This window comes from Heptranchias perlo, chromosome 28 (assembly GCF_035084215.1).
Source record: "Heptranchias perlo isolate sHepPer1 chromosome 28, sHepPer1.hap1, whole genome shotgun sequence".
NCBI lineage: Eukaryota > Metazoa > Chordata > Chondrichthyes > Hexanchiformes > Hexanchidae > Heptranchias > Heptranchias perlo.
The window spans coordinates 36,282,438-36,298,591 of record NC_090352.1 but is presented as its reverse complement, the minus strand read 5'-3'; the positions used below and the strand labels follow the sequence as shown (position 1 = coordinate 36,298,591).

General features: G+C 43.2%; 1 protein-coding gene across 1 annotated transcript in view; it reads right to left on the bottom strand.

Moving 5' to 3' along the window:
* The window catches only part of LOC137299233 (uncharacterized), an 81,789-nt gene that overhangs the window by 51,365 nt on the left and 14,270 nt on the right, over positions 1-16,154 (bottom strand). The window contains exons 9-12 of the mRNA XM_067967895.1: positions 13,674-13,852; positions 11,741-11,884; positions 7,747-7,908; positions 4,352-4,467 (exon numbers count right to left, since the gene is read on the bottom strand). Of these exons, the coding sequence (XP_067823996.1) occupies positions 4,352-4,467; positions 7,747-7,908; positions 11,741-11,884; positions 13,674-13,852 (601 nt within the window). The remainder of the gene's footprint in view (positions 1-4,351; positions 4,468-7,746; positions 7,909-11,740; positions 11,885-13,673; positions 13,853-16,154) is intronic.

Genomic DNA, 16,154 nt, shown 5'->3' with positions numbered 1-16,154 from the left:
CCCACCATCCTCTGGGTGAAAATTTTTTTCCTCAGCTCCCCTCCAATCCTTCTACCAATCACTTTAAATCAATGCTCCCTGGTTATTGACCTCTCTGCTAAGGGAAATAGGTCTTTCCTTATCCTCTCTATCTAGGCCCCTCATAATTTTGTACACCTCAATTAAATCACCCCTCAGCCTCATCTGTTCCAAAGAGAACAACCCCAGCCTTTCCATTCTTTCCTCATAGCTAAAATTCTCCAGTTCTGGCAACATCCTCATAAGTCTCCTCTGTACCCTGTCTAGTACAATTACATCCTTCCTGTAATGTGGTGACCAGAACTGTACACAGTACTCAAGCTGTGGCCTAACCAGTGTTTTATACAGTTCCATCATAACCTCCCTGCTCTTATATTCTATGCCCTGGCTAATAAAGGAAAGTATTCCATATGCCTTCTTAACCACCTTATCTACCTGTCCTGCTACCTTCAGGGATCTGTGGACATGCACTCCAAAGTCCCTCACTTCCTCTACACCTTTCAGTAGCCTCCCATTTATTATGTACTCCCTTGCCTTGTTTGCTCTCTCCAAATGCATTACCTCACACTTCTAAGGATTGAATTCCATTTGCCACTTTTCTGCCCACCTGACCAGTCCATTGATATCTTCCTGCAGTCTACAGCTTTCCTCCTCACTATCAACCACAAAGCCAATTTTTGTATCACCTGCAAACTTCTTAATTATGCCCCCTACATTTAAGTCCAAATCATTAATATATATCACAAGGGATCTAGTACTGAGTCCTGCAGAACCCCACTGGAAACAGCCTTTGAGTCACAAAAACACGCGTCAACCATTACCCTTTGCTTCCTGCCACCGAGCCAATTTTGGATCCAACTTGCCACTTTCCCTTGGATCCCATGGGCTTTTACTTTTTTGACCAGTCTTCCATGTGGGACCTTGTCAAAAGCCTTACTAAAATCTATGTCGACTAAATCAAATGCACTACCCTCATCGACCCTCCTTGTTACCTCCTCAAAAAATTAAATCAAATTAGTCAGACACGACCTTCCCTTAACAAATCCATGCTGACTGTCCTTGATTACTCCGTGCCTTTCTTCGTGACGGTTTATCCTGTCCCTCAGGATTAATTCCAATAATTTGCCCACCACCGAGGTTAGACTGTCTGGCCTGTAAATATTCAGTCTATCCCTCGCTCCCTTTTTACACGATGGTTCAACGTTAGCAGTCCTCCAATCCTCCGGCACCACGCCTGTATCCAGTGAGGATTGGAAAATGATGGTCAGAGCCTCTGCTATTTCCACCCTTGGTTCTTTTAACAGCCTGGGATACATTTCATCCGGCCCTGGTGATTTATCTACTTTCAAAGATGCTAATCCCCTTAATACTTCCTCTCTCACTAAGTTTATCCCATCCAATATTTCACACTCCTCCTCCAATGTCTGCATCGTCCCTCTCTTTTGTGAAGCCAAAGTATTCATTAAGAAACATACCAACATCTTCTGCCTCCACACATAGGTTATCTTTTTGGTCTCTAATAGGCCCTACTCATTCCTTAGTTATCCTCTTGCTCTTAATGTATTTATAAAATATCTTTGGGTTTACTTTGATTTTACTTGCCGATATTTTTTCATACTTTACTCCTGCTCCTCCTGGCCAACAGGGAAAGTAAAAAAACTGATCTCAAACGGCCTCTTCTGGTCCTGGGTCCTCTTTCTGCTGTCTGAACCTGGAGGGAAAGCCACAACGGTTTCCCAGCTCAGGCCACAGTTAGAATTTCAGTCGGGGCCTGATGACGGGTGCCCTTGCTGCCTGGAGGACGGCGGGATCCATGCGGGACGTGAGCGGCTAAGTCACCCGGCTGATGTTAACTGCCTGCCTGCTCGGTTTCCGCCAGGCGGGTAGGGTTAAAACCGCTCCTTGGATGTCTAATATGGCGAGTATTGGAATCAGTTGCGAGGCCTGCCGACACTCACTGTCCTGGTTCACATATGAAGAATGGCCATTTGTGTAAAGTACTGCAGGGAGGCCGGTGACTGAGGAACTGAACTCCAGCATTTCTTGATGGACCAGCTAGATTTTTCCTGCCCGTCAATTTCGTATGTTCCTATGTCAATCCTTTCAGGAGATGGCGGGAGGTGAGGGGGGAGGATAAAAATGAGTGAACAGCATGTATTTACCATCGAGTCATAAAAATTCTGCTGTATCACGATTACCATGTACAGGGGTGGTGTTTTTAAGGATTATTTTACAAGTATAATGTTTCATCAGGTGTCAAGGGCACAAACAGTTGGGACTTCAGAATAACTCATTTTATCGATTTTAATGCTTTATGAAAGAAAGACTTGTGTTTGCATGGCAGCTTATCAGTCCTCAAGGAAACATTTCAAAATACTTCACATACAATGAATTATTTTGAAATGCAGTGTCTGCTGTTATATAGGTAAATATGGAAATAATAGCTGATAACTGAAGTCCTGATAACTGCAACTATTAATATTCAGTAGCAGCCTACCGAGTTCAAATGGAAGACCAGGTGTGAGTAAAATACTAGGCCAGCTCTGCTAGTTTCCATTCCTGCAGTTTCACTGTTCACTTTCCAGACTGAGTTCTAACTTACTTTTATAAGTCTTTCTTTTGTAGAGCATTAAAATCAATAGAATGCAGCAGCATTTTTTCCCCTTTTGGATCAACTGGATATAGCCTGGCCTATTCCTTCACAGACCTATGATGTAGGCTTCAATTGAGTGAACACTCTAGACCCACATAAAACAATGTATGAAATTGCATAATCCCGATTATGTCCTTGTTTGAATGAAAAAAATCATTAGCTAAACTGGTCATTATTTTGGTCTGAGATTATGTACAGAATATGTAATAAATAATTGTGGTTCATTACAAGGCAAAGATGGGTTCTGATGATATCATGAATTGTGAGAGCAAAGCCAACAGCTGAACCCAGAGATGAAATTACAGCCTGAAGTCATTCCCACATACCTAGGGTTGCCAACCCTCCATGATTGTCCTGGAGTCTCCAGGAATTAATAATTAATCTCCTGGACACTTTTACAAGCAACTTGCAAGAAAAATTATAGGGGCATGAAAAAAAAATTGTGTTTTTTTTTTCATTTTCTTTGAACACCTTAGTTTATTAGTTATAAAAATATTGGAGATGGGGGGAAAAAAATCTGTTTGACCGGGTGGGGCGGTTGGAGGCAGGAGGTCATATGGTGAGACCTCCAGGAATACGTCCAACCAGAGTTGGCAACCATACTCATACCTGATGTTTTCAGTTTTATTATATGTACCGTGGAGTTCAAGGGTTGTTTTGCTGATGGTGAGCACCAGCAGCCAATTGTACTCTGTTTTGTTAGCAAGTGATGAGTTCCACATTGAAAAAATAGTAATTGTGACAGAATTACTCTAAATTCGTCGAGTGATAATTAACAGCTGGAGTAGATTTCCTCTGTGTGCCACATTGAAGAGAAATTGCAAGTGTTTTCTTTATAAACTTGTTTATGATTTTGTCAAACACGGGGCACAGAGAAAATTTCTCACCTTGATTACTCGGAAATAATACATTCAGGTTTTAAATATATATATATATATATATATATATATATGTCTTTTTCTCTCCAATTTCCTCTTGTCCCTCCTCATACTGGGGTACAGTTCCATGTGTGTCAGCAGCCCTCCAGCACCTTGTTCGAACGGCGACTTTTCATGGGTCAGCCCTGACTGTGAGTGCTGGCAGACTAGTCGAGTGCAGGGGACATCACAGTGGAGCCCAATTCTGCACACCTTATTGATCAGGAGCGGGAGACCTGGCCAATTATTTTTCCTCTCGAGGCTGAGGCCAATTGCTTTGCCCTCACTGACACCCTGGCTGAGATCGACTCACCCACCACACACCAGCGATTGAGCCTGGTCTGCATTGGTCAGAAGCACAATTTAATGCTTAGCAACGCTTACAGATAAAATGAATCTGAAAATTTTTTGTAAGGCTTACAAAAGCAGAGAACAGCCTGTTGGGGCAATAGAGTATTATCTTTGCAAAGTAGTCCTCTCCCTATTTTACACAATGATATATAGAAACTTTTGATAAATATTAGTATTATACATTGTTTTTAGCCACGTGGAGACTGGCATTTTGTACCATAGCTTCTCTGCTGTGACAAAGGTTATAGGGCAGTGTGCATGCATCTCCATCAACTTTAATGTGAGTCAATGAATCTCGGACTTAGCCTGGGTGCTGATCGGGAGCGAATCAACCCCTGAAATAAAGCACTGCTGGCTGGGTGTTGCTGGGTCCAGCAGAATGCTATCCAATCAAGTACCAGAAAATTATTACCTCAATTTAAGTTGGTTCAATCCAGGAATATCAGCTGGTAGGCCACCTTGTTGCAAATGGATCCAAGACCTTTGAATATCTACTGTATATAGGTGGCTGGCATGAACAAGGAATACCTTAGGAACAAAACATGTCCAGTAAGAGCCAAATGCAAATTGGACCAGTGCTGGTACTGAAACCTCTTCCTTATTGTACATTTTTTGTAACCTGTTTGTAATGACCGTTGTTTGATAATATGGCTGCAGAAAGTCCACCTTTTGCCAAATCTAAAGCCAAACAGGAGGTCAGACCTTCCAACTCACCTTCATTTTGAGGCTGACATCCTGATTACTGAACAGCTAGCTTTGTTTAGTTGGTAACACATTCACCACTGGGTTGTGGTTGTTAGAAGGTTGTGGGTTGAGGTTACACACCAAGACTTGAGCACATACACTAGAAAAACAGGAGTTTCTCCCGGTGTCTTGGCCAAACATGGATGGCATTGTTTGTGAGGCGTTGCTTGTGCAGAATGGCTATCATGTCTGCCTATGTAGCAATAGTCACTTAATGTCAAAAGTTACTCATCGTGTAAAGCGCTTTGAGATGTTTTGATAAGGTGCTATATAAATTCAAGTTTTTTTTCTTTCAATCACTATCATTTTGTAGAAAAGACACACATTTCTCAACATTTAGGGTTGATGAGGACAATGCAGCTGATGTGTATGTGTAACACTTTCAAAAAGTGTTTGATAAAGTGCCATATAATAGGCTTGTCAGCAAAATTGAAGCCCATGGAATAAAAAGGGCAGTGGCAACATGGATAAGAAATTGGCTAAGTGACAGGAAAAAGAGAGTAGTGGTGAATGGTTGTTTTTTGGACTGGAGGAAGGTATACAGTGGTGTTCCCCAGGGGTCGGTACTAGGACCACTGCTTTTTGTGATATCTATTAATGACATGGGCGTGGGTGTACAGGGCTCAGTTTCAAAATTTGCAGATGACACAAAATTTGGAAGTGTAGTAAATAGTGAGGAGGATAGTAATAGACTTCAAGAGGACATAAACAGGCTGGTAGAATGGGCAGACACGTGGCAGATGAAATTTAACGCAGAGAAGTGCAAAGTGACACATTTTGGCAGGAGGAATGAGGAGATGCAGTATAAACTAAATGGTACAATTCTAAAGGGGGTGCAGGAACCAAAAAACCTGGGGGTATATGTGCATAAATCTTTGAAGGTAGCAGGACAAATTGAGAAAGCGGTTAAAAAAGCATACGGGATCCTGGGCTTTATAAATAGAGGCATAGAGTACAAAAGTAAGGAAGTTATGTTGAACCTTTATAAATGACTGGTTCGGCCACAAATGGAGTATTGTGTCCAATTCTGGGCACCACACTTTAGGGAGGACGTGAAGGCCTTAGAGAGGGTGTAAAAAGATTTACTAGAATGGTTCCAGGGACGAGGGACTTCAGTTACGTGAATAGACTGGAGAAGCTGGGGTAGTTCTCCTTCGAGCAGAGAAGGTTAAGAGGAGAATTGACAGAAGTTTTCAAAATCATGAAGGGTTTAGATAAAGTAAATAAAGAGAAACTGTTCCCATTGGCAGAAGGGTAGAGAACCAGAGGACACAGATTTAAGGTGACTGGCAAAAGAACCAAAGGCGACATGAGGAAAAACTTTTTACGCAGCGAGTAGTTATGATCTGGAATGCGTTGCCTGAAATGGTGATGGAAGCAGATTCAATCGTGGCTTTCAAAAAGGAAATTGGATAAATACTTGAAGGGAAAAAAATCGCAGGGCTACGGGGAAAGAGCGGAGGAATGGCTCTAACTGGATTGCTCTTACAAAGAGCCGCGCACGGGCTTGTTGGGCCAAATGGCCCATTCTGTGCCGTAACCATTCTATGATTCTGTGATTTAGATTAGTGGTATAATTTGCATGACTACATCTGGGGTCTTAAACAGCCCTTGACACCCACTAAATCTGGTTACACCTGAGAGTGCTGCCAATTGAGGCACTGGTAATCAGTAGGGATGAGTTTCTCTTGCCAAATTGTAAAACAACATCATAAGCAAATGCAGGAAGATTTCTGTTAGTCTGTATTTCTAATTAACCAATAAACACTTTCAAAAAAGAGCTAGATTATCTCATCATGCACTTAGTGTGCTTAAGGAAGACACAAATGAGAAAAGATCATTTGGTTCACCAAGCCCAGATCCTCCACAGACAATGTGCAACCTGCTCTATAATGGACACTACCAAATCATTTACGTCCTGACAAAAGGTTCTGCAAAATCTGTCCCAAACGTATATCCAAATTAAGACTTGGAATAACTATATCTTTATTTGAAACAAAATCATGAGTTATAACGTTGCTAAACACAAAGGATCCTGAAATAAAAACAGAAAATGCTGGAAATACGCAGCAAGTCAGGCAGCATCTGTGGAGAAAGAAACAGAGTTAACCTTTCAGGTCGATGACCCTTCGTCAGAATTCATGGAATGGAGCTCTGACAAAGAGTCATTGACCTGAAACATTAACTCTGTTTCTTTCTCCACAGATGTTGCCTGACTTGCTGAGTATTTCCAGCATTTTCTGTTTTTATTTCAGATTTCCAGCATCTGTAATATTCTGCTTTTGACAAAGGATCCTGATGCTGTGAAGTGCTTAGGGTAATCATTCCACCCATGCCATGAGTGTAATAAGTCTTCATTTGGCTAGAATGAAAGTGTACAGCTCCTTTAATTTTTGAAAGTGTTTATTATTTCATTTAAAATACCGACCAACAGAAATCTTCCTGCATTTATTTATGATGTTGCTTTACAATTTGGCAAGACAAACTCATCCCTACTGATAACGTGTCTCAATTGGCAGCGCTCTCAGATGCTTTAGCAGGTATCAGGAGCTGTTTAAGACCCCAGGTATATTACAAGTTAAATGCATTTTATAGTACACTTCAATAATACATTCACAAATGCATTTTTTAATGCTCCCATCCCCATTTTTAAGTCCCATTCCTGCTGCTCTCCTGCACCATGATTTATTGACCATCCAAATGCAAAATGCACAGCAATGACACCTGATGCAAAGAACCAAATTAAAAAGGAGTTAATTTAATGATTTTTTTTTGGAATTGCAGTAATAACTTATTAAGATGTATGAACTTTTGAATGGAATGTGAAGGTAAATTCTTACTGTGGATTTATCTAAATAATAAAAATTAGAATAATGCAGCGACCCTAATTATGAATCAATTAAACAGCTACTTGAATTTAGCAACGTTTCACCAAATTTTCGTAATGAGGTCCAGTGAGCTCAGTGTGTGAACTCTGGGTCCCAGAGAAACCCTCCTGGAATCATTGTGAGTTGGAGGAGGGTCGACAGCAGGTTTTCGGCCAAAATATATTCTTTGTCTTACCTGTTTCAAACTGTGATGATCGTCAGCTGCCATCAAAGGCTCCTTCAGTAACAGGAGGATGGCCAGGCAGAAATCCTCCATCACCTGCAGCTTCCAGTCTTGCATAAAGAGCTGGTCCCAGATCAACAACACTGCTGGCAGGTCCAAGATGCCTGCAAAACCCTGTGGCATACCGAACAGTTTAGTGACACATGAAATAAGTTACAGTGTACAGCTCATCCAGTGGTTTAGTGGGTAAACTAACTACCCAGTGAAATACTGGGTCATACAGATCAGACAGATTCAATCCTCAGTTTGTGCGGAGTTTGTTTACGTTTTTTTTTTATTCGTTCACGGGATGTGGGCGTCGCTGGCGAGGCCAGCATTTATTGCCCATCCCTAATTGCCCTCGAGAAGGTGGTGGTGAGCCGCCTTCTTGAACCGCTGCAGTCCGTGTGGTGACGGTTCTCCCACAGTGCTGTTAGGAAGGGAGTTCCAGGATTTTGACCCAGCGACGATGAAGGAACGGCGATATATTTCCAAGTCGGGATGGTGTGTGACTTGGAGGGGAACGTGCAGGTGGTGTTGTTCCCATGTGCCTGCTGCTCTTGTCCTTCTAGGTGGTAGAGGTCGCGGGTTTGGGAGGTGCTGTCGAAGAAGCCTTGGCGAGTTGCTGCAGTGCATCCTGTGGATGGTACACACTGCAGCCACAGTGCGCCGGTGGTGAAGGGAGTGAATGTTTATGGTGGTGGATGGGGTGCCAATCAAGCGGGCTGCTTTATCTTGGATGGTGTCGAGCTTCTTGAGTGTTGTTGGAGCTGCACTCATCCAGGCAAGTGGAGAGTATTCCATCACACTCCTGACTTGTGCCTTGTAGATGGTGGAAAGGCTTTGGGAAGTCAGGAGGTGAGTCACTCGCCGCAGAACACCCAGCCTCTGACCTGCTCTCGTAGCCACAGTAATTATATGGCTGGTCCAGTTCAGTTTCTGGTCAATGGTGACCCCCAGAATGTTGATGGTGGGGGATTCGGCGATGGTAATGCCGTTGAATGTCAAGGGGAGGTGGTTAGACTTTCTCTTGTTGGAGATGGTCATTGCCTGGCACTTATCTGGCGCGAATGTTACTTGCCACTTATGAGCCCAAGCCTGGATGTTGTCCAGGTCTTGCTGCATGCGGGCTCGGACTGCTTCATTATCTGAGGGGTTGCGAATGGAACTGAACACTGTGCAGTCATCAGCGAACATCCCCATTTCTGACCTTATGATGGAGGGAAGGTCATTGATGAAGCAGCTGAAGATGGTTGGGCCTAGGACACTGCCCTGAGGAACTCCTGCAGCAATGCCCTGGGGCTGAGATGATTGGCCTCCAACAACCACTACCATCTTCCTTTGTGCTAGGTATGACTCCAGCCACTGGAGAGTTTTCGCCCTGATTCCCATGGACTTCAATTTTACTAGGGCTCCTTGGTGCCACACTCGGTCAAATGCTGCCTTGATGTCAAGGGCAGTCACTCTCACCTCACCTCTGGAATTCAGCTCTTTTGTCCATGTTTGGACCAAGGCTGTAATGAGGTCTGGAGCCGAGTGGTCCTGGCGGAACCCAAACTGAGCATCGGTGAGCATGTTATTGGTGAGTAAGTGCCGCTTGATAGCACTGTCGACGACACCTTCCATCACTTTGCTGATGATTGAGAGTAGACTGATGGGGCGGTAATTGGCCGGGTTGGATTTGTCCTGCTTTTTGTGGACAGGACATACCTGGGCAATTTTCCACATTGTCGGGTAGATGCCAGTGTTGTAGCTGTACTGGAACAGCTTGGATAGAGGCGCAGCTAGTTCTGGAGCACAAGTCTTCAGCACTACAGCTGGGATGTTGTCGGGGCCCATAGCCTTTGCTGTATCCAGTGCACTCAGCCGTTTCTTGATATCACGTGGAGTGAATCGAATTGGCCGAAGACTGGCTTCCGTGATGGTGGGGATATCGGGAGGAGGCTGAGATGGATCATCCACTCGGCACTTCTGGCTGAAGATGGTTGCAAACGCTTCAGCCTTGTCTTTTGCACTCACGTGCTGGACTCCGCCATCATTGAGAATGGGGATGTTTGCAGAGCCTCCTCCTCCCGTTAGTTGTTTAATTGTCCACCACCATTCACGACTGGATGTGGCAGGACTGCAGAGCTTTGATCTGATCCGTTGGTTGTGGAATCGCTTAGCTCTGTCTATAGCATGTTGCTTCCGCTGTTTAGCATGCATGTAGTCCTGAGTTGTAGCTTCACCAGGTTGGTACCTCATTTTTAGGTACGCCTGGTGCTGCTCCTGGCATGCTCTTCTACACTCCTCATTGAACCAGGGTTGATCCCCTGGCTTGTTGGTAATGGTAGAGTGAGGAATATGCCGGGCCATGAGGTTACAGATTGTGGTGGAATACAATTCTGCTGCTGCTGATGGCCCACAGCGCCTCATGGATGCCCAATTTTGAGCTGCTAGATCCGTTCTGAATCTATCCCATTTAGCACGGTGGTAGTGCCACACAACACGTTGGATGGTGTCCTCAGTGCGAAGACGGGACTTCATCTCCACGAGGACTGTGCGGTGGTCACTCCTACCAATACTGTCATGGACAGATGCATTTGCGACAGGTAGATTGGTGAGGACGAGGTCAAGTAAGTTTTTCCCTCGTGTTGGTTCGCTCACCACCTGCCGCAGGCCCAGTCTAGCAGCTATGTCCTTCAGGACTCGGCCAGCTCGGTCAGTAGTGGTGCTACCAAGCCACTCTTGGTGATGGACATTGAAGTCCCCCACCCAGAGTACATTCTGTGCCCTTGCTATCCTCAGTGCTTCCTCAACATGGAGGAGGACTGATTCATCAGCTGAGGGAGGACGGTAGGTGGTAATCAGCAGGAGGTTTCCTTGCCCATGTTTGACCTGATGCCATGAGATTTCATGGGGTCCAGAGTCAATGTTGAGGACTCCCACGGCCACTCCCTCCTGACTGTATATCACTGTACCGCCACCTCTGGTGGGTCTGTCCTGCCGGTGGGACAGGACATACCCAGGGATGGTGATGGAAGAGTCTGGGACGTTGGCTGAAAGATATGATTCTGTAAGTATGGCTATGTCAGGCTGTTGCTGGACTAGTCTGTGGGACAGCTCTCCCAATTTTGGCACAAGTCCCCAGATGTTAGTAAGGAGGACCTTGCAGGGTCGACTGGGCTTGGTGTTTTGCCGTTGTCGTGTCCGGTGCCTAGTGGTCCGATGCCGGGTGGTCCGTCCGGTTTTATTCTTATTATGACTTTTCGTAGCGAGATTTTACAACTGAGTGGCTTGCTAGGCCATTTCAGAGGGCAATTAAGAATCAACCACATTGCTGTGGGTCTGGAGTCACACATAGGCCAGACCAGGTAAGGACGGCAGGTTTCCTTCCCTGAAGGACATTAGTGAACCAGATGGGTTTTTACGACAATCCGGTAGTTTCATGGCCATCATCACTGATACTAGTATTTTAATTCCAGATTTTTATTTAATTAATTGAATTTAATTAATTAATTGAATTTAAATTCGCCAGCTGCCGTGGCGGGATTTGAACTCATGACTCTGGATTTTAGTCCAGGCCTCTGGATTACTAGCCCAGTAACATAACCACTATGCTACCTACGTCAGCACTGCAATCAGCCTTGATGCTCCTGGGCTAGGAAGAGAGAATTAAAATGTCAGGATTCCGTTCCTGAATGCTTTCCTGAGAGCTGGAATGGGTTTACGTGTGGATGTTGAGAGAGAGCAGACTGGTAATGATCCTCTTGCGGTTGAATAGCTCATTGATCTCACTGTTTAGTCTTACAAGTGAAAAGCAGCCACTTGGGTGAGGAATTGAAGAGTGACCAGTACTCATCAAAATACATGTGAGGCAATGCCTTCGGGGAGGAGGGCAGAATAGAAAAAAAAATTCCATTTATATCGTGTCTTTCATGACCTCAGGATATCCCAAATATTGTGCAATTCCCTCCATTGTCCTTACCTCTCCCATCCATTTCCTGAGGACAATAATTGGATTTGTCAACAATTCTTTGCTGATGTGACGCAACTCTTCAGAGCTAGCCCTAGTATCGTGCAATTTCTGAGCATGTGCCTTCTCCCGGGCAATCTGCTTCAGCAGGAATTCCTGAATACAAAAAGAGAAGAAGAAAAGAAACATCAACTCAAGCTAGGATAGCATGGAATGGGAGGGCTCAGACTTGCACATTGTTCCCTAAAAGGCAACTTCATGTTGTAAGCGAGGTCGGTAAGGAAGGCTCTGATTGGAGGTTAGCTGCTTCCCGCAGGTTCAAAGTTGACGACTTTTGCACAGCTCCCATTGGCTGTAGTAGCACGGTATTGCCAAGCATCTGACAGCAAGTTGCAAAATCACCTTCTGACCCAGAACATGATACGTGGCAATAGGACATAAAGAAGAAAAGAATTATGTTATTAAAAAAATAAAATTCTAGAATATAAGCTAACATTTTTAGATCTGATGTAGGCCACTAAATGACATGACTACACTGAATTCTCAGCCTGGATTATGTGCTCAAGTCCTGGAGCAGGACTTGAATTCGTAGCCTTCTAACTCGGAGGTGAGGATTTTATCAACTGAACCAGCTGTCACATATTTGAATGGTTGAAGTCCATTTCTTCACAGCAGATCAGTCAATAAAATCGAGCTCCAGTCCTTGGACATGATTTACTTTTCGTCACATGCAAACAACAAAATGAAAAACAACCCCACTAACTCAGGTACTTAGCAGACTTTTTTAAAAAAAGGCAAATTCAATATGAACAACTTCTAACCGATAAATGTTATCCATGGCCATATCTGTGGCTGTGTGAATCTCTGTATATGTGAACCATCGTTCATACTGTCAAAGCCCCTCACATTGCTCTTTTGTATTAATTTACTGAACAAACTTTTAATCAGAAGGCAGAAAGCATTACTGTGATAGGCTGTTATGACCTGAACACTTGGCCAATGTATTAATAAATGAACTGCTATCCATCTCTCCTGAAGGTTCAGTTGGTAAAGCTGGCGTGAAACCAAAACATAATGACCCATAGCTAATTTGTGGTTTCTAATGAATTGACTGATCTCAGTCAGAACGGAGGTAGCGACACCGTAATTGGCCTCAGTACTCTGGGCAAGGGAGGAAATAAATCAGCCAAGGTTCTTGCTCCTGATTGCTATCCAGTAACCCTTGCTGGAAAGGGTATGTGTGGACATTGGGTAAGGACAGGATTAGCCTCAGCTGTGATGCTCTTCACAGTTAAATAGTCAGCCAGCATTACTGTCTAGGTTTGCACACGAAGAGCAACTATTTGGGAGAATTTATCAGAGGGTAACTGGTGCCCTTGAATCATAACGCATCACATGTCAGCACCTTTAGAAAAGAAGGGGAAAACATTAGAGAGTAAAAATATTAAAAATGTAACTACAGTTATGTGTATCACGTAACTTTTTTAACAGCAGAAGGTAAATTTTGCGAGGCTATGCTCCTGGTATAGTTGGAATCAAACACAGATGTCAGTATATCCTTCTGAAGACACTCCTGATTAATTGTCAGAAAATTTTGAAGTTTCACAAATCGGGCATGCTGACTTCCAATTCTCTAATCCACACTCAGTTTGAGCGTGGCTTCATTCCCTGGGAGCAGAGCCTCACAAAATTTACTTTTACATGTCGACGTGATGCCTTTTTCTCATTTAAGTGCAAGAATAATTAAAAATATTTTGGAATGTAACACACACATTTTGATGTTATAGATTCATTAGATTAATAGAAACTAAACAGCAGTTGCATTAGCAATTTTAACAATAGCGATGCTTTGTTTTTACATGGTAGAAAAGTTAATATATTTCAATTCTATTTTTTGGCAAACAAGCATTTGTCTCCAAAGTCTTTAACTTCAACGACCTCTCACCTTGGGCTCAATCAAGACGTTGTTAGTGAAACAAGAATGAAGGTGGGCGAAGAATTCTGGATCTTCTTTTTCCAGGCGATTCATGACTTGCTCTGCCATTCCAAAAACTTCTGGCCAGGATGGGAACAGGTTGTGAATGAGCAGATGTAGGTACATTGCCAGCTCATATGGATGTTCAGCTGTTGCAAAGGAGAGGTATATAGAATATAACATGAGAGTTCATCACACATAGATTTCAAAGGAATCAACCTCACACCTAGCCTCCAACCTCTTCCTGCATAACAACCTTTTTTGTCTCTATGTTGATTCTAATGGCTCATTGCTTCTCTAAATTTGCTTCTATTGTTCCTCCTGGGCTACATGCTCTTTCTTCTCCCTGTATCCTCGTTGTGTTGAAAATCACTGTCTTCTATTCCAACACATTCTTTCTTAGGACTTCAAAACAAAAGCATGAAACTGTTTACCTCCCTCAGTCTTCCTTTTCCCCTACATTCTGTAAGCTTTTAATACCAATGATTGGTAGCAACTAATCACTATTTCTCGATGTATCTGCTTCTTTCCTACTTTTTTCAACCATTTGATTTCCTGCATTATGGACACTGTCCCTGTCAGGTGAACGGTGTGGAAGGAGGAAGCCTCCGAAAGCTTGTGGAATTTAAAATAAATTTGTTGGACTATAACTTGGTGTTGTAAAATTGTTTACAATTGTCAACCCCAGTCCATCACCGGCATCTCCACATCATGTACAGAACAAGACAGCAAAGGCCTACAAACAGTACAGGGATTCTGACATAAAAAGTTTAAAGTGACCAGCCAATCATTGTAAGTAAATGAGAAAAATATATGGAATTGCTTATGAGAGAACTCCTTTCTATCACACTTGAAAACTTTGGTAAGTCATCCATCATTGCCTTGGTTATCTTTAAAACCTTTGGCAGTTCTGGCAATGTGCACAACTAAACAAGTTACTATCATACAGCCTCCCACCAAAGCTATGTTCATGGCTATTTTATTTCCTCTCAGGTCACTTTATCTGTGCTGTAGTTGATGGCTCATCATCTGACTTTGTTTCTATTAATTCAGTTCACTGTGGCTCTGTTCTTTCTTCTCCTATTTCTGTTCCTGCTTCATATCAATGAGCTCCCACAGTCATCATTCAATCCTATCTATTCTTTTGCTGATGATTTCACTCCACATTCATTACCTTCCTTCAACTGCACACTTACTGTGCTTACAACCTTCCACCTCTCTCAGTGCAATGGGTGAATTGCTACATCTTGATCTCCTCCATACCCTTCAGTGGGACAGTGAAAATCTTGTTTCTTTCAATTTTTCCAAGACATTTCTTCATATGTCTCATGTCTAGCAATACCTACTACCTCTTACCTTTGATGGCTCCACCCTCAGTCTTTCTTCAAGAATATAGGAACAGGAATAAGTCATTCAGCCCTCGAACCTGTTCTGCAATTCAATTAGATCATAGATGATCTATACCTCAATTCCATTTACCTGCCTTTGCTCCATATCCTTGATACCTTTACCTAACAAGCAAATCAACGTGCATGACCTTCCTATCTCCTCTGACCGCAAATGGAATTTCCATAATTTCCTCCATTGCTAAAGCTGCCTCCAAAAAGTAGTTTCCTCTTTCATGCCAAACATTTCTTTTATCCTGAGCAACTCTTAACTTTCTACAAAGCCCAAATCCTGAATATTGTTCCCATCTCGGAAGAGACTCTTGAAGTACCTCTTTCACATTCCTGGTCTAGAGATAGAAAAAAAACACGCCATCTGCTGCCAATTAATCCTTCTCGCCTCTAGCTTCCAACCTCTCTCTCTTTCGCACCTTTTCTTCTTTTTCTCTAGCTTATTGATACTGGTCATGGTAAATGCTTCTGTGAACATTCCTCCCTTATTCCTCCTAAGCTGCAAAAACTTCTTCCGACATATTCTTCCTCCTCCTGTGTTGAGATCAAGGCTGTGTACAATTTGAAAAAGATTTAAAATATTTTACAGCTTAATTTTTTGCTAATATTTTCAACAGTTCTTTCTGCCTCCTCCTCCTGAAGCCACTGACTCCTTCCACCTGTTGCCCTCCAATGCTTCGTACAAGTAGCCTTCCTTCCTGAGTTAGCCTAGACAGTGAATGTTGGCAGTCTATTCATGAATGGGAGGCATCACAACTGAGCCCAATTCTGACATCGCGCAAAGTCTGTACATGGGTACTTTCCAGCAGAAGTCACTGGATATCAACCAGTAACAGTAACGTTGGCTGATTTTCCACTCCCTAGCCCAAGAATGCTGAGGCCAATGGCAGTGTGCTTACTGCCACACGAGCTGAGATCAGTGAAAAGCAGGAGTCCAACCTGGGGTCATCTGTTCTGTTTGACTAAGTTACACATTGTATTTATCAACTGAACCATTGTGGAGCTTTGCTAATCTAATCTAATTTTAAATGTCTTCCTAGCATCTTACAACTTT